The sequence below is a fragment of the Oncorhynchus gorbuscha genome, linkage group LG09 (genome assembly GCF_021184085.1).
Source record: "Oncorhynchus gorbuscha isolate QuinsamMale2020 ecotype Even-year linkage group LG09, OgorEven_v1.0, whole genome shotgun sequence".
NCBI classification, from domain to species: Eukaryota; Metazoa; Chordata; class Actinopteri; order Salmoniformes; family Salmonidae; genus Oncorhynchus; species Oncorhynchus gorbuscha.
The window spans coordinates 94,089,276-94,103,841 of NC_060181.1; the positions used below are offsets into that span (position 1 = coordinate 94,089,276).

General features: G+C 43.7%; 1 protein-coding gene across 1 annotated transcript; it reads right to left on the reverse strand.

Moving 5' to 3' along the window:
- Positions 1 to 477: 477 nt before the first annotated feature.
- On the reverse strand, positions 478 to 14,344 carry cnga4 (cyclic nucleotide gated channel subunit alpha 4). The gene is made up of 8 exons (XM_046364107.1): positions 14,118 to 14,344; positions 13,737 to 13,838; positions 13,011 to 13,117; positions 10,852 to 11,435; positions 10,221 to 10,466; positions 9,463 to 9,628; positions 8,241 to 8,695; positions 478 to 537 (listed from the first exon to the last, which is right to left on the reverse strand). The coding sequence occupies exons 1-8, from the start codon at positions 14,231 to 14,233 to the stop codon at positions 478 to 480; spliced, it is 1,836 nt and encodes a 611-aa protein (XP_046220063.1). The 5' UTR covers positions 14,234 to 14,344.
- Between the last annotated feature and the right edge of the window lie 222 nt (positions 14,345 to 14,566).

Genomic DNA, 14,566 nt, shown 5'->3' on the forward strand with positions numbered 1-14,566 from the left:
TACCACCCTTACCCACATACCTAACACCCTACAGCAGTTTATACATCTCACCACACAGTACTCAACTCAAAAAAGTCAATTTTATGAAATAAAGTCAAATCATTTTTGTTTTGAACATCTCATTTTCCATTAAGTTGTAATAAAATTATATTTTCCTACTTGTATTGTTTTAATGTTGTAGAACCCTGCAGAGAAAAGACAGGGAGGCTATATTTGCATATCACATTTATTTCCATAACAGTATGTATGGTGGCCAGATGAGGGCAGTATAACTACAAGTATAACAATGTGGGAACTGGACTGGGATTAGGTGTGAGAATGGTGAAAGGTGAGAAGGAGACAGGGATTTCCATCGTTCTACTTGAACAAGCATACACACAGTCATACTGGCTACTCAGGGCTTTGGTGAGTTTGAGTTTCATTCAGAAGTTTGAGAGGGGGGGGGGTGAGATTGCCTTGGCTAAAGGCCTCAGTATCTCAGCAGGGTTTGGCAATGTGCGCCTTCTCCCATCTCCGGGACACGGTAGTCTGATCTGTCTGGAGAGGAGAGACACGGTAGTTTGATAGATCTCAGATTGAAGAGGAGAGATACGGTAGTCTGATATATCTCAGAATGAAGAGGAGAGACACGGTAGTCTGATATATCTCAGATTGAAGAGGAGAGACAGATCTCAATGAAGAGGAGAGACACGGTAGTCTGATATATCTCAGAATGAAGAGGAGAGACACGGTAGTCTGATATATCTCAGATTGAAGAGGAGAGACAGTAGTCTGATATATCTCAGATTGAAGAGGAGAGACAGTAGTCTGATATATCTCAGATTGAAGAGGAGAGACAGTAGTCTGATATATCTCAGATTGAAGAGGAGAGACAGTAGTCTGATATATCTCAGATTGAAGAGGAGAGACAGTAGTCTGATATATCTCAGATTGAAGAGGAGAGACAGTAGTCTGATATATCTCAGATTGAAGAGGAGAGACAGTAGTCTGATATATCTCAGAATGAAGAGGAGAGACACAGTAGTCTGATCTCAGATTGAAGAGGAGAGACACGGTAGTCGGATAGATCTCAGTCTGAACAGGAGGATGAAGAAGAAGAAAGAGAAAACAGATGATTGTGGTTAATGTAGTTAATCAGGACTCTAGTGATGTGGTTAATGTAGTTCATCAGGGCTCTAGTGATGTGGTTAATGTAGTTCATCAGGGCTCTAGTGATGTGGTTAATGTAGTTCATCAGGGCTCTAGTGATGTGGTTAATGTAGTTCATCAGGGCTCTAGTGATGTGGTTAATGTAGTTCATCAGGGCTCTAGTGATGTGGTTAATGTAGTTCATCAGGGCTCTAGTGATGTGGTTAATGTAGTTCATCAGGGCTCTAGTGATGTGGTTAATGTAGTTCATCAGGGCTCTAGTGATGTGGTTAATGTAGTTCATCGGGGCTCTAGTGATGTGGTTAATGTAGTTCATCAGGGCTCTAGTGATGTGGTTAATGTAGTTCATCAGGGCTCTAGTGATGTGGTTAATGTAGTTCATCAGGGCTCTAGTGATGTGGTTAATGTAGTTCATCAGGGCTCTAGTGATGTGGTTAATGTAGTTCATCGGGGCTCTAGTGATGTGGTGTATTTTTTTAAATAGAGATATATTTTTTTCTTTATGGCCTGTGTCTCAATTTACAGGGCCATTTGTCAGACCAGGATACATCCCAAAAATCAGTCTTCTCACGAAAATGTCAATAGCATCCGAACGGTATAGCCAGCATACTAAATAATATGACCACTCTATGGAAAGAGGTGGAGTATACTGTAGATACATACCAGTCAAAAGTTTGGAGACTAATAGTGAAGACATCAAAACTATGAATTAACACATATGGAATCATGTAGTAACCAAAAAAGTGTTAAAAATAATCTAAATATATTTTATATTTGAGATTCTTCAAAGTAGCCACCCTTTGTCTTGATGACAGCTTTGCACACTCTTCCCGTGTTCTGAATCAGCTTCATGAGGTAGTCACCTGGAATGCATTTCAATTAACAGGTGTGCCTTGTTAAAAGCTAATATATTTTCTTCTTAATGCATTTGAGCCAATCAGTTGTTTTGTGAACAAGCTAGTGGTGGTATACAGAAGATAGCCCTATTTGGTAAAAGACCAAGTCCATATTATGGAACATTTCAAGAACTTTGACAGTTTCTTCAAGTGCAGTTATAAAAACCATCAAGCGCTATGATGAAACTGGCTCTCATGAGGACCGCCACAGGACAGGAAGACCCAGAGTTACCTCTGCTGCAGAGGATAAGTTCATTGGAGTTAACTGTCTCTCATGAGGACCTCCACAGGACAGGAAGACCCAGAGTTACCTCTGCTGCAGAGGATAAGTTCATTGGAGTTAACTGTCTCTCATGAGGACCGCCACAGGAAAGGAAGACCCAGAGTTACCTCTGCTGCAGAGGATAAGTTCATTAGAGTTAACTGTCTCTCATGAGGACCGCCACAGGAAAGGAAGACCCAGAGTTACCTCTGCTGCAGAGGATAAGTTCATTGGAGTTAACTGTCTCTCATGAGGACCGCCACAGGAAAGGAAGACCCAGAGTTACCTCTGCTGCAGAGGATAAGTTCATTAGAGTTAACTGTCTCTCATGAGGACCGCCACAGGAAAGGAAGACCCAGAGTTACCTCTGCTGCAGAGGATAAGTTCATTAGAGTTAACTGTCTCTCATGAGGACCGCCACAGGAAAGGAAGACCCAGAGTTACCTCTGCTGCAGAGGATAAGTTCATTAGAGTTAACTGTCTCTCATGAGGACCGCCACAGGAAAGGAAGACCCAGAGTTACCTCTGCTGCAGAGGATAAGTTCATTAGAGTTAACTGTCTCTCATGAGGACCGCCACAGGAAAGGAAGACCCAGAGTTACCTCTACTGCAGAGGATAAGTTCATTAGAGTTAACTGTCTCTCAGATTGCAGGCCAAACAAATGCTTCACAGAGTTCAACAAACAGACACATCTGAAACATCAACTGTTCAGAGGAGACTGCGTGAATCAGGCCTTCGTGGTCGAATTGCTGCAAAGAAACCACTACTGAAGGACACCAATAAGAAGAAGAAGAGATGAGGAGGTGAGCAAATCCAAACGCTGTGACGTGTCCCTTTACGCTTCCTGGAATACGCCTTTATTCTACTAAGCTTAAAGAGAACGCAGCCACATGATGTTGCTTCCCTGGATAATAAAAAAGTCATACATGATATGCCTGCCTGACAGAAATTCAACACCAGGTGAAGTTCCTAACTGCAACCAATCAATCAATACATTCAAGAAATATGTGCCTTTCAAATAGGTTAGTTTAAATATATAAATCTCAGTGGAGGCTGCTGAGGAGAGGACGGCTCATAATAATGTCTGGAACGGAGCAAATGGACTGGCATCATAGAAACCATGTGTTTTATGATTCCACATCTATTCCACTCCAGCCATTACCACGAGCTCCAATTAAGATGCCACCAACCTCCTGTGATGAATGTTTGATTGCAATGACTATTCTGAATGACTATTATATACAGTTGAAGTCGGAAGTTTACATACACCTTAGCCAAATACATTTCAACTCAGAATGTCACAATTCCTGACATTTAATCCTAGTAAAAAATTCCCTGTCTTAGGTCAGTTAGGATCACAGCTTTATTTTAAGAATGTGAAATAATAATAATAATAATAATAATAATAATAATAATAATAATAATAATAGTAGAGAATCATTTATTTCAGCTTTGATTTCTTTCATCACATTTCCAGTGGGTCAGAAGTTAACATACACTCAATTGGTATTTGGGAGCATTGCCTTTAAATTGTTTAACTTGGGTCAAACGTTTCGGGTAGCCTTCCACAAGCTGCCCACAATAAGTTTGGTGAATTTTGGCCCATTCCTCATGACAGAGCTGGTGTAACTAAATCAGGTTTGTAGGCCTCCTTGCTCAGACACACTTTTTCAGTTCTGCCCACAAATTTTCTATAAGATTGAGGTCAGGGCTTTGTGATGACCACTCCAATACCTTGACCTTGTTGTCCTTAGGCCATTTTGCCACAACTTTGGAAGTATGCTTGGGGTCATTGTCCATTTGAGGAGGAAGATCCATTTGTGACCAAACTTTTAACTGATATCTTGAGATGTTGCTTTAATATATCCACATAATCTTCCTGCTTCATGGATGTCATCTATTTTGTGAATTGCACCAGTCCCTCCTACAGCAAAGCACCCCCACAACATGATGCTGCCACCCCCGTGCTTCACGGTTGGGATGGTGTTCTTCGGCTTGTAAGCCACCCCCTTTTTCTTCCAAACATAACAATGGTCATTATGACCAAACAGTTCTAATTTTGTTTCATCAGACCAGAGGACATTTTCCAAAAAGTACGATCTTTGTCCCCATGTGCAGTTGCAAACCGTGGTCTGTCGGTATTGGAGCAGTGGCTTCTTCCTTGCTGAGCGGCCTTTCAGGTTATGTCGATATAGGACTCGTTTTACTGTGGATATACAGTGCCTTGCGAAAATATTCGGCCCCGTTGAACTTTGCGACCTTTTGCCACATTTCAGGCTTCAAACATAAAGATATAAAACTGTATTTTTTTGTGAAGAATCAACAACATGTGGGACACAATCATGAAGTGGAATATTTATTTGGATATTTATTTGGATATTTAAAACTTTTTTTAACAAATCAAAAACTGAAAAATTGGGCGTGCAAAATTAATCAGCCCCTTTACCTTCAGTGCAGGAAACTCTCTCCAAAAGTTCAGTGAGGATCTCTGAATGATCCAATGTTGACCTAAATGACTAATGATGATAAATACAATCCACCTGTGTGTAATCAAGTCTCCGTATAAATGCACCTGCACTGTGATAGTCTCAGAGGTTCGTTAAAAGCGCAGAGAGCATCATGAAGAACAAGGAACACACCAGACAGGTCCGAGATACTGTTGTGAAGAAGTTTAAAGCCGGATTTGGATACAAAAAGATTTCCCAAGCTTTAAACATCCCAAGGAGCACTGTGCAAGCCATAATATTGAAATGGAAGGAGTATCAGACCACTGCAAATCTACCAAGACCTGGCCGTCCCTCTAAACTTTCAGCTCATACAAGGAGAAGACTGATCAGAGATGCAGCCAAGAGGCCCATGATCACTCTGGATGAACTGCAGAGATCTACAGCTGAGGTGGGAGACTCTGTCCAAAGGACAACAATCAGTCGTATATTGCACAAATCTGGCCTTGATGGAAGAGTGGCAAGAAGAAAGCAATTTCTTAAAGATATCCATAAAAAGTGTCGTTTAAAGTTTGCCACAAGCCACCTGGGAGACACACCAAACATGTGGAAGAAGGTGCTCTGGTCAGATGAAACCAAAATTGAACTTTTTGGCAACAATGCAAAACGTTATGTTTGGCGTAAAAGCAACACAGCTCATCACCCTGAACACACCATCCCCACTGTCAAACATGGTGGTGGCAGCATCATGGTTTGGGCCTGCTTTTCTTCAGCAGGGACAGGGAAGATGGTTAAAATTGATGGGAAGATGGATGGAGCCAAATACAGGACCATTCTGGAAGAAAACCTGGTGGAGTCTGCAAAAGACCTGAGACTGGGACGGAGATTTGTCTTCCAACAAGACAATGATCCAAAACATAAAGCAAAATCTACAATGGAATGGTTCAAAAATAAACATATCCCGGTGTTCGAATGGCCAAGTCAAAGTCCAGACCTGAATCCAATCGAGAATCTGTGGAAAGAACTGAAAACTGCTGTTCACAAATGCTCTCCATCCAACCTCACTGAGCTCGAGCTGTTTTGCAAGGAGGAATGGGAAAAAAATTCAGTCTCTCGATGTGCAAAACTGTTAGAGACATACCCCAAGCGACTTACAGATGTAATCGCAGCAAAAGGTGGCGCTACAAAGTATTAACTTAAGGGGGGCTGAATAATTTTGCACGCCCAATTTTTCAGTTTTTGATTTGTTAAAAAAAGTTTGACATATCCAATAAATGTCATTCCACTTCATGATTGTGTCCCACTTGTTGTCAGTTTTATATCTTTATGTTTGAAGCCTGAAATGTGGCAAAAGGTCGCAAAGTTCAAGGGGGCCGAATACTTTCGCAAGGCACTGTAAATACTTTTGTACCTGGTTCCTCCAGCATCTTCACAAGGTCCTTTGCTGTTGTTCTGGGATTCATTTGCACTTTTCGCACCAAAGTACGTCCATCTCTAGGAGACAGAACGCGTCTCCTTCCTGAGCGGTATGACGGCTGCGTAGTCCAATGTTGTTTAAACTTGCGTACTATTGTTTGTACAGATGAACGTGGTACCTTCAGGCATTTGGAAATTGCTCCCAAGGATGAACCAGACTTGTGGAGGTCCACAGTTTTTTTTGAGGTCTTGGCTGATTTCTTTGGATTTTCCCATGATGTCAAGCAAAGAGGCACTGAATTTGAAGGTAGGTTGAAGGTAGGCCTTGAAATTTATCCACAGGTACACCTCCCATTGACTCAAAGTATGTCAATTAGCCTATCATAAGCTTCTAAAGCCATGACATGAGTTTTCCAAGCTGTTTAAAGGCACTGTCAACTTAGTGTATGTAAACTTCTGACCCATTGGGATTGTGATACAGTGAATTATAAGTGAAATAATCTGTCTGTAAACTATCAGATTTCTTGTCAGCATCTAGTTATTGACTTGTTGTGTTCAATGTTCTCTATCTATATAGTACTCCAAACACCCCCAATTCATGAGGTTAAGTTCAAAAGAACACAATGTAAAAATTGCTGACACCATTCAAACCAATCAGGGTTCGGGAACTTGTTGTCATCGTGGTACATTGGTCAGCACTTTGCAGTCCTGTCAAGATTGAGGTATAGTTGTATTCTTTTTTGCAGTCCTCTCCACACAAATCCCATTCTCTCCTTCCCTTGATCCCTGTCTGTCATCCTCCCTACTGCTCCACATCTTATTTTTCCTTTTGTTCCTCTACCCCTCCTGGTCTTTAGTCCTGCTTCCCCTCCTGGTCTTTAGTCCTCTACATGTCTTCCTGTCCTCATCTACCTTATTGTCCTCTACATGTCTTCCTGTCCTCTCTCTTATTGTCCTCTACATGTCTTCCTGTCCTCATCTACCTTATTGTCCTCTACATGTCTTCCTGTCCTCATCTACCTTATTGTCCTCTACATGTCTTCCTGTCCTCATCTCTCTTATTGTCCTCTACATGTCTTCCTGTCCTCATCTCTCTTATTGTCCTCTACATGTCTTCCTGTCCTCATCTCTCTTATTGTCCTCTACATGTCTTCCTGTCCTCATCTCTCTTATTGTCCTCTACATGTCTTCCTGTCCTCATCTACCTTATTGTCCTCTACATGTCTTCCTGTCCTCATCTACCTTATTGTCCTCTACATGTCTTCCTGTCCTCATCTCTCTTATTGTCCTCTACATGTCTTCCTGTCCTCATCTCTCTTATTGTCCTCTGCATGTCTTCCTGTCCTCATCTCTCTTATTGTCCTCTACATGTCTTCCTGTCCTCATCTCTCTTATTGTCCTCTACATGTCTTCCTGTCCTCATCTACCTTATTGTCCTCTACATGTCTTCCTGTCCTCATCTCTCTTATTGTCCTCTACATGTCTTCCTGTCCTCATCTCTCTTATTGTCCTCTACATGTCTTCCTGTCCTCATCTACCTTATTGTCCTCTACATGTCTTCCTGTCCTCATCCACCTTATTGTCCTCTACATGTCTTCCTGTCCTCATCCACCTTATTGTCCTCTACATGTCTTCCTGTCCTCATCTCTCTTATTGTCCTCTACATTTCTTCCTGTCCTCATCTCCCTTATTGTACTTTACATGTCTTCCTGTCCTCATCTACCTTATTGTCCTCTACATGTCTTCCTGTCCTCATCTCTCTTATTGTCCTCTACATGTCTTCCTGTCCTCATCTACCTTATTGTCCTCTACATGTCTTCCTGTCCTCATCTCCCTTATTGTCCTCTACATATCTTCCTGTCCTCTCTCTTATTGTCCTCTACAAGTCTTCCTGTCCTCTCTCTTATTGTCCTCTACATGTCTTCCTGTCCTCTTCTCTCAGTCTCTTTTGTTTCTCCTTCCTCTCCTCCTTTTTCCTCTCCATATCCTTCATCCTTTCCCTCGCCCTCATCCTCTCTTTTAGTCTCTTTCGCGTGCTTCTCTCCCTCATTCTCTCTTTTAGTCCCCTTTGCCTGGTCCTCTCCCTCCGCCTCTCCTCGCTCCCCCTCAACTTCCATCCCCACCCCATCCCTTCTCTCCACCTCCCCTCCCTCTCCCTCCTCAGCAGAGTTGTCCACCCAGCCCTCTGTCTCTAGCTCCAATTGCTCCACCCTGGCCAGGATCTTGCGGTTGCTGGACTCCAGCTCTGCCATTAAACGGGCCAGCTTGGTCTGCAGGGTGTTCAGGTTACCCTCCAGTCTCTCCACCTTGACCTCCACCTTCTCCTCGTCCTGCTCCTCCTCGCCTTCCGCGGCCTCCACCAACATGCCCATCTTAGTGAGGATCTGACGACCCTTCTCCTCCAGGTGTCGCTTGGCAGCTGGGAACTCAGACAGCACGTCTGTCAGGTCCTCCTTGGAAAGGCTGAACAGGTCTGAGTGGCCGATGCTGCGGATGTTGGCCGTCCGACGGTTGCCTGATTTGTTTCCTGCCAGAGGATGAGGAATGTTGTATTTGTGTGAGGCATTTTGACATTTCATTTGCTTGACTTCTACTCTAAAGTCTGTACTGTGGGTCCATTGAGACATTGTGTTGGAATGTTAGGGACATGACTGTACATTAAGACATTGTGTTGGGTTATTAGGGACATGATTGTCCATTGAGACATTGTGTTGGAATGTTAGAATACTAGAATGTTGGAATGTTAGGGACATGATTGTCCACTGAAACATTATGTTGGAATGTTGGAATGTTGGAATGCTGGAATGTTGGAATGTTGGATTGTTGGAATGTTGGACTGTTGGAATATTGGAATGCTGGATTGTTGGAATGATGGATTGTTGGAATGTTGGAATACTGGATTGTTGGAATGTTGGATTGTTGGAATGCTGGAATGTTGGATTGTTGGAATGTTGGATTGTTGGAATGTTAGGGACATGATTGTCCACTGAAACATTATGTTGGATTGTTGGACTGTTGGAATGTTGGACTGTTGGAATGCTGGAATGTTGGATTGTTGGAATATTGGAATGCTGGATTGTTGGAATGCTGGATTGTTGAAATACTGGATTGTTGGAATGTTGGATTGTTGGAATGCTGGAATGTTGGATTGTTGGATTGTTGGAATGTTGGAATGTTGGATTGTTGGAATGTTGGAATGTTGGAATGTTGGAATACTGGATTGTTGGAATGTTGGATTGTTGGAATGTTGGAATGTTAGGGACATGCTATAAATGTGCTGAATTTACTCCTCACCTTTGATGTTCAGGATGCTAATTTCCCCGAAGAAATTGCCGTCACTCAACACAGCGAACTGTGTGATGCCATCGTCTGCCACCACAGCCAGTTTCCCATCCTTAATGATGTACATCTCATGTCCCACGTCCCCCTTTCTGCACACGTACTCCCCGGGACTATACACCTACAGGCAAGAGGACATGTCTGGGAAGTCATGGCTACAGTCGCAAAAAAAACAACAAAGTAATGTTTAACTGAAATATTGTTCTCTAGCAACGAGTCAAGTTAGCAGTCATATACATGTCAACCGCCATTGACTACGCAGACATAACAAGAATTACACCCTAAAGGGACAATCTGCAGTTAGAAAAGAACAAAGCTGATACCCCACCGCTAAGTTTGTGAACAGCTAACGGACGGGGCTGGAGAAATGACAGCCATGATATCAAAGTGATACTTTCAACCATGATTAACAGTGGGTAGGCTAGCGGTTAATAAGAGTGTCAGGCCAGTAACTGAAAAGCAGCTGGTTCGAGTCTCCGAGCTGACAAGGTGAAATCTGTAGACGTGCCCGTGAGCAAGGCACTTAACCCTAATCACTCTGGATAAGAATCATCAGCTAAATGTGTTTGTTTTTATATACTTTGTTTACAAACATTTTGGGTTCTGACGGAGTTATATCCTTCTAGAATCAATGGTTGTATAGATTTTTAATTTATAAGTCCAAAAATGGATGTAGCAACTGCAGATTGTCCATTTCACCCTTGACCTCTGACCTGCGGGATGAGTTTGAGCACCAGCTCCTCCAGCAGACTGGTCTCACAGTTCTGGAAGATGGTGACCTTGGAGAGCGTTGGCAGATGTACGCTCACAGCGATCTCCGTCTGCAGCTGGACGGGAAGCTGCTGCAGGATCTCGTTCTCCCTCGTGATCTTACGGTTGATGTACAGGTGCTGGTACCAGTCGTTGACACGGTTACGCAACTCCTTGCTGATGTACCTGTTGCGCAGGTAACCTTTGACCTGGAATGAAATAAAGTAGAATTAGCCAGGCCTGTCACAAATCCTGGGATCCTTCAGAAAGTATATTGCCACGGGTTGAGAATGCAAGGCAAACTCTTTTAGGTGAAAGGGTAACAGAGCTATCAATCAAATTTATTTGATAAATCCCTTTTTTTTACATCAGTAGTTGTTGCAAAGTGCTGTACAGATATCCAGCCAAAACCCCAAATAGCAAGCAATATAGAGGCAGAAGCACAGGGGATAGGAAAAACTAATGCTGCCTGAACCCAACCCTCCTCGACCTTGACCCCAACCCCTACGCCCCCGACCCTGACCCCGACCCACCACCCCCCCCCCCTGACTATAAAATAGAGGAGAAAACAATATTCTGGCCCTGGCCCCTCACCAGCTCGTGGTTGGGGAAGAAGACGTTGTCTCGGTCCCTGAGGTTGGTGATGACGTTCCCCACGTTCCCCACGATGGAGGCAAACACCAGCACGGCGATCAGCAGATCAGCGATCATAAACAGGTACTCCTCCTCGCGGTCGGGCAGCGGCGTGTCGCCCACCGTGGTGAAGATCTGCGCAGAGAACCAGAAGCAGTAGATGTACTGGTGCCTCGCTGGGGAGAACATAGGGTCGGTGATGTTTGGGTAAACCCAGCGGTCCACCCCGAAGCCGATGTAACTGGACAGGGCGAAGTAGATGCAGGCGTTCCAGTGGATGAGCACGAAGATGTAGAGCATAAGCTTGGAGATGCGGAAGGTGTTGGGGTAAGAGGTACGTGTCTCCATGCGGTCCATGGCTTCGTTAACCCGGGAGATACGGAGGAAACGGTTGACCCTCACCAGCGGCTGGTTGATGCCGAAGTACAGATAGAGGAGGTCAGTGGGCAGTAGGGAGGCCAGGTCCAACAGGAAATGTGAGGAGAAGAGGTAACGCTTCTTCAGACGGTCCCTGTCCTGCACCAGGATACCCTGTTCTAGGAAACCTGCAGGTGGCAACACAGCACAGATACGGTCTGGGTCAGAGTTAAGTTCATATCACCAGAGATATAGAAAAATATGTATTTCATAACTTAACTACGCCTCTGAGTCATCACGAAAGAAAAGGAAGTCATTATTAACTCTCTCTCCATCCTCTTACAGAATTCAGGCATGGGCTCTCCACATGGGCTTTTCACATGCTTTTAAGAGCATTAAAGAGCAACTGTCTTTAAAAAATAAAAAATAAATCCTTTGAAAACGGCCTAAGTGGCATCGATATGAATCAGAAACTATTATTCTCGATGTATGAAAGCGTAGTCATATTATCACAGCAATGGAAATATCTGAATAGGAAATGTTATACAATCGTAAGACAAGTCACACAGGATCTCAACACAAATCTGTGACAGTGCAAAGTCACATTAAAAGATGAACCAACGAGCAAATGTCTGTCTGTTCCCCAGAAAAAAAATGGGTCTCCCGAGTGGCGCAGCGGTCTAAGGAACTGCATCTCAGTGCAAGAGGCGTCACTACAGACCCTGGTTTGATTCCAGGCTGTATCACAGCGGTCTAAGGAGCTGCATCTCAGTGCTAGAGGCGTCACTACAGACCCTGGTTGGAATCCAGGCTGTATCACAGCGGTCTAAGGAGCTGCATCTCAGTGCAAGAGGCGTCACTACAGACCCTGGTTTGATTCCAGGCTGTATCACAGCGGTCTAAGGAGCTGCATCTCAGTGCAAGAGGCGTCACGACAGACCCTGGTTGGAATCCAAGCTGCATCCAGCCGTGATTGGGAGTTCCATAGGGCAGAATTGGCCCAGGGTAGGCCGTCATTGTAAACAAGAAATTGTTCTTAACTGATTCGTCCAGTTAATTAAATACAATTCTGTGCTGTGACCCACCAATACCTTTTCGGATTCTACTTTGACACAATGAATAAACAAAACGTGGTCTTTCAACCAAAACCGAGAAGAAATCAAAACCAGCCGGTGTAAATAGGATAACTTTGGTCATAAAGTCTGGTCTAAAACAGAGTGTGGAAGATCCGTGTGTCACAACAGGTAAATGAAGGATGGGTTTTGATTTGACGATGTTCATTTGCCCACTACCATGGTGTGAACAGCTGCGGTGATGGCTCCTTATCCAATAGCATTAGACAGTGAAACAGACCTGTCCAGCAGAGCCACTGTGGATCGTGTTGTTCAGTAACTCTTTAAAATACCACTGTGGATTGTGTTGTTCAGTGACTCTTTAAAATACCACTGTGTATTGTGTTGTTCAGTGACTCTTTAAAATACCACTGTGTATTGTGTTGTTCAGTGACTCTTTAAAATACCACTGTGTATTGTGTTGTTCAGTAACTCTTTAAAATACCACTGTGTATTGTGTTGTTCAGTAACTCTTTAAAATACCACTGTGGATTGTGTTGTTCAGTAACTCTTTAAAATACCACTGTGGATCGTGATCTAGTAACTCTTTAAAATAAGTATTACAACTCTTTAAAAAAGATGTTCTCTAACCCACCACTGGCAGACCGCACACAGTTCCTATATGTAAATAAAAAAATGTTTTATCTTTACCCGTGCGAAATTTGATGATGGTATCAGCCACGTACAGGAGATCGGAGCAGTAGTCCAGCGTGAGCCACAGTGTCAGGAATTCATCCTCTATTTCCTTAAAGCATGTCCTAGAAAATTAGGTCAAATTCCATGTTCAAATATCTACAAAATTACATTTTTAAAAATATTTATTTTTTACAAATTTTACCCAAATTCATGGTATCCAATTGTTAGTAGTTACTATCTTGTCTAATCTCTACAACTCCCGTACGGGCTCGGGAAAGACGAAGGTCGAAAGTCATGCATCCTCCGAACCACAACCCAACCAAGCCACACTGCTTCTTTAAGACAGCACGCATCCAACCCGGAAGCCAGCCGCAGACCTCCCGGGTCGCAGCCAGCTGCGACAGAGCCTGGCGCAAACAGAGCCTGGTGCAAACCCAGAGTCTCTGGTGACACAGCTAGCAATGCAGTGCCCTAGACCACTGCGCAACCCGGGAGGCTACAAAATGACAATTCAATCCGTTTACATGTTTCAGGGAAATGAAATATGATTATTATTATTATTGTACATTTGAGACACAGCCGCACTGCTTCTTTAAGACAGCACGCATCCAACCCGGAAGCCAGCCACACCAATGTGTCAGAGGAAACATCCCGTGCACTGCTCCCTGCCCGCCACAGGAGCCGCTGGTGTGCGATGAGACAAGGATATCCCTACCGGCCAAACCTTTGAGACACACTCACCTACAGATGATGATGATCCAGTTGTAGAAGATGGGGATGATCATGACCTGGAGCCATCCATAATAAAACTCCTCTGATGGGTCGACCACCCACTCCGTCCAGCTGATCAGGAGAGAGAAACATCACATTCAGATCAACTTTATTAGCATGAATGGCACAAAGCCACTGTTTCTAAAGCGAAGTGAGATAATGACAGCAACAATAACCATAAAGGTTAAAAAATAAAAAATAAAATAGTAAAGGTGATTTAGATTAAAGGAGTAACATTCACCAACATCAATCTAGAGCTGGGAAAAGCATCTATACTGTTATAACTTATTTTAAATTATCAATTGTATCTATGCTATCATGTATCCATCATGTTTTGCCCAAATCTCTTACTTCACTTTGGGCTTTGCCGGAAGCTTCTTCTCATCTTTCCCCTCCTCTTTCTTCTCCTCTTCATCGTCCTCTTTCTGCATCCGATGCCACCTGAACACCCTCGCCCATCGGTTCATTCTGCCCTTATCTAATCTGTCAAAAGGTTTTTGCCTCAGTCATAGGCCCTCCCTGCGCCTTCGCCCTGATGCTCCAGCAGAGGTACCTGGTAGTAATAAGGGTAGTAGAAGTGTAAGCTGCCCGCACAACTCTGTTGTCTGGTGTTATAGCGGCATTGTGGTGTTAACATAACAACAAGCCAAGCCTACCTGAGCAGCGGCACACCTGTTGATCACGCTGAACTGTCTCCGCGGGAGGGGAGCAGGTGACTCTCTATCCAGGCGGCAGGTACATACATCCCTTCAGGGACCTCATTTGTTCATGAACCAACTAGTCCTGCAGCAACAAATCCC

Bases quoted from the DNA above. Each gene is read 5' to 3' on its own strand.
- cnga4 (XM_046364107.1), bottom strand. From the start codon at position 14,233: ATGAACCGATGGGCGAGGGTGTTCAGGTGGCATCGGATGCAGAAAGAG. The intron at 13,118-13,736 runs GTGAGTGTGTCT...CTAATTTTCTAG, and splicing joins TGGATCATCATCATCTGTAG to GACATGCTTTAAGGAAATAG. The intron at 10,467-10,851 runs GTGAGGGGCCAG...ATTTCATTCCAG, and splicing joins TCTTCCCCAACCACGAGCTG to GTCAAAGGTTACCTGCGCAA.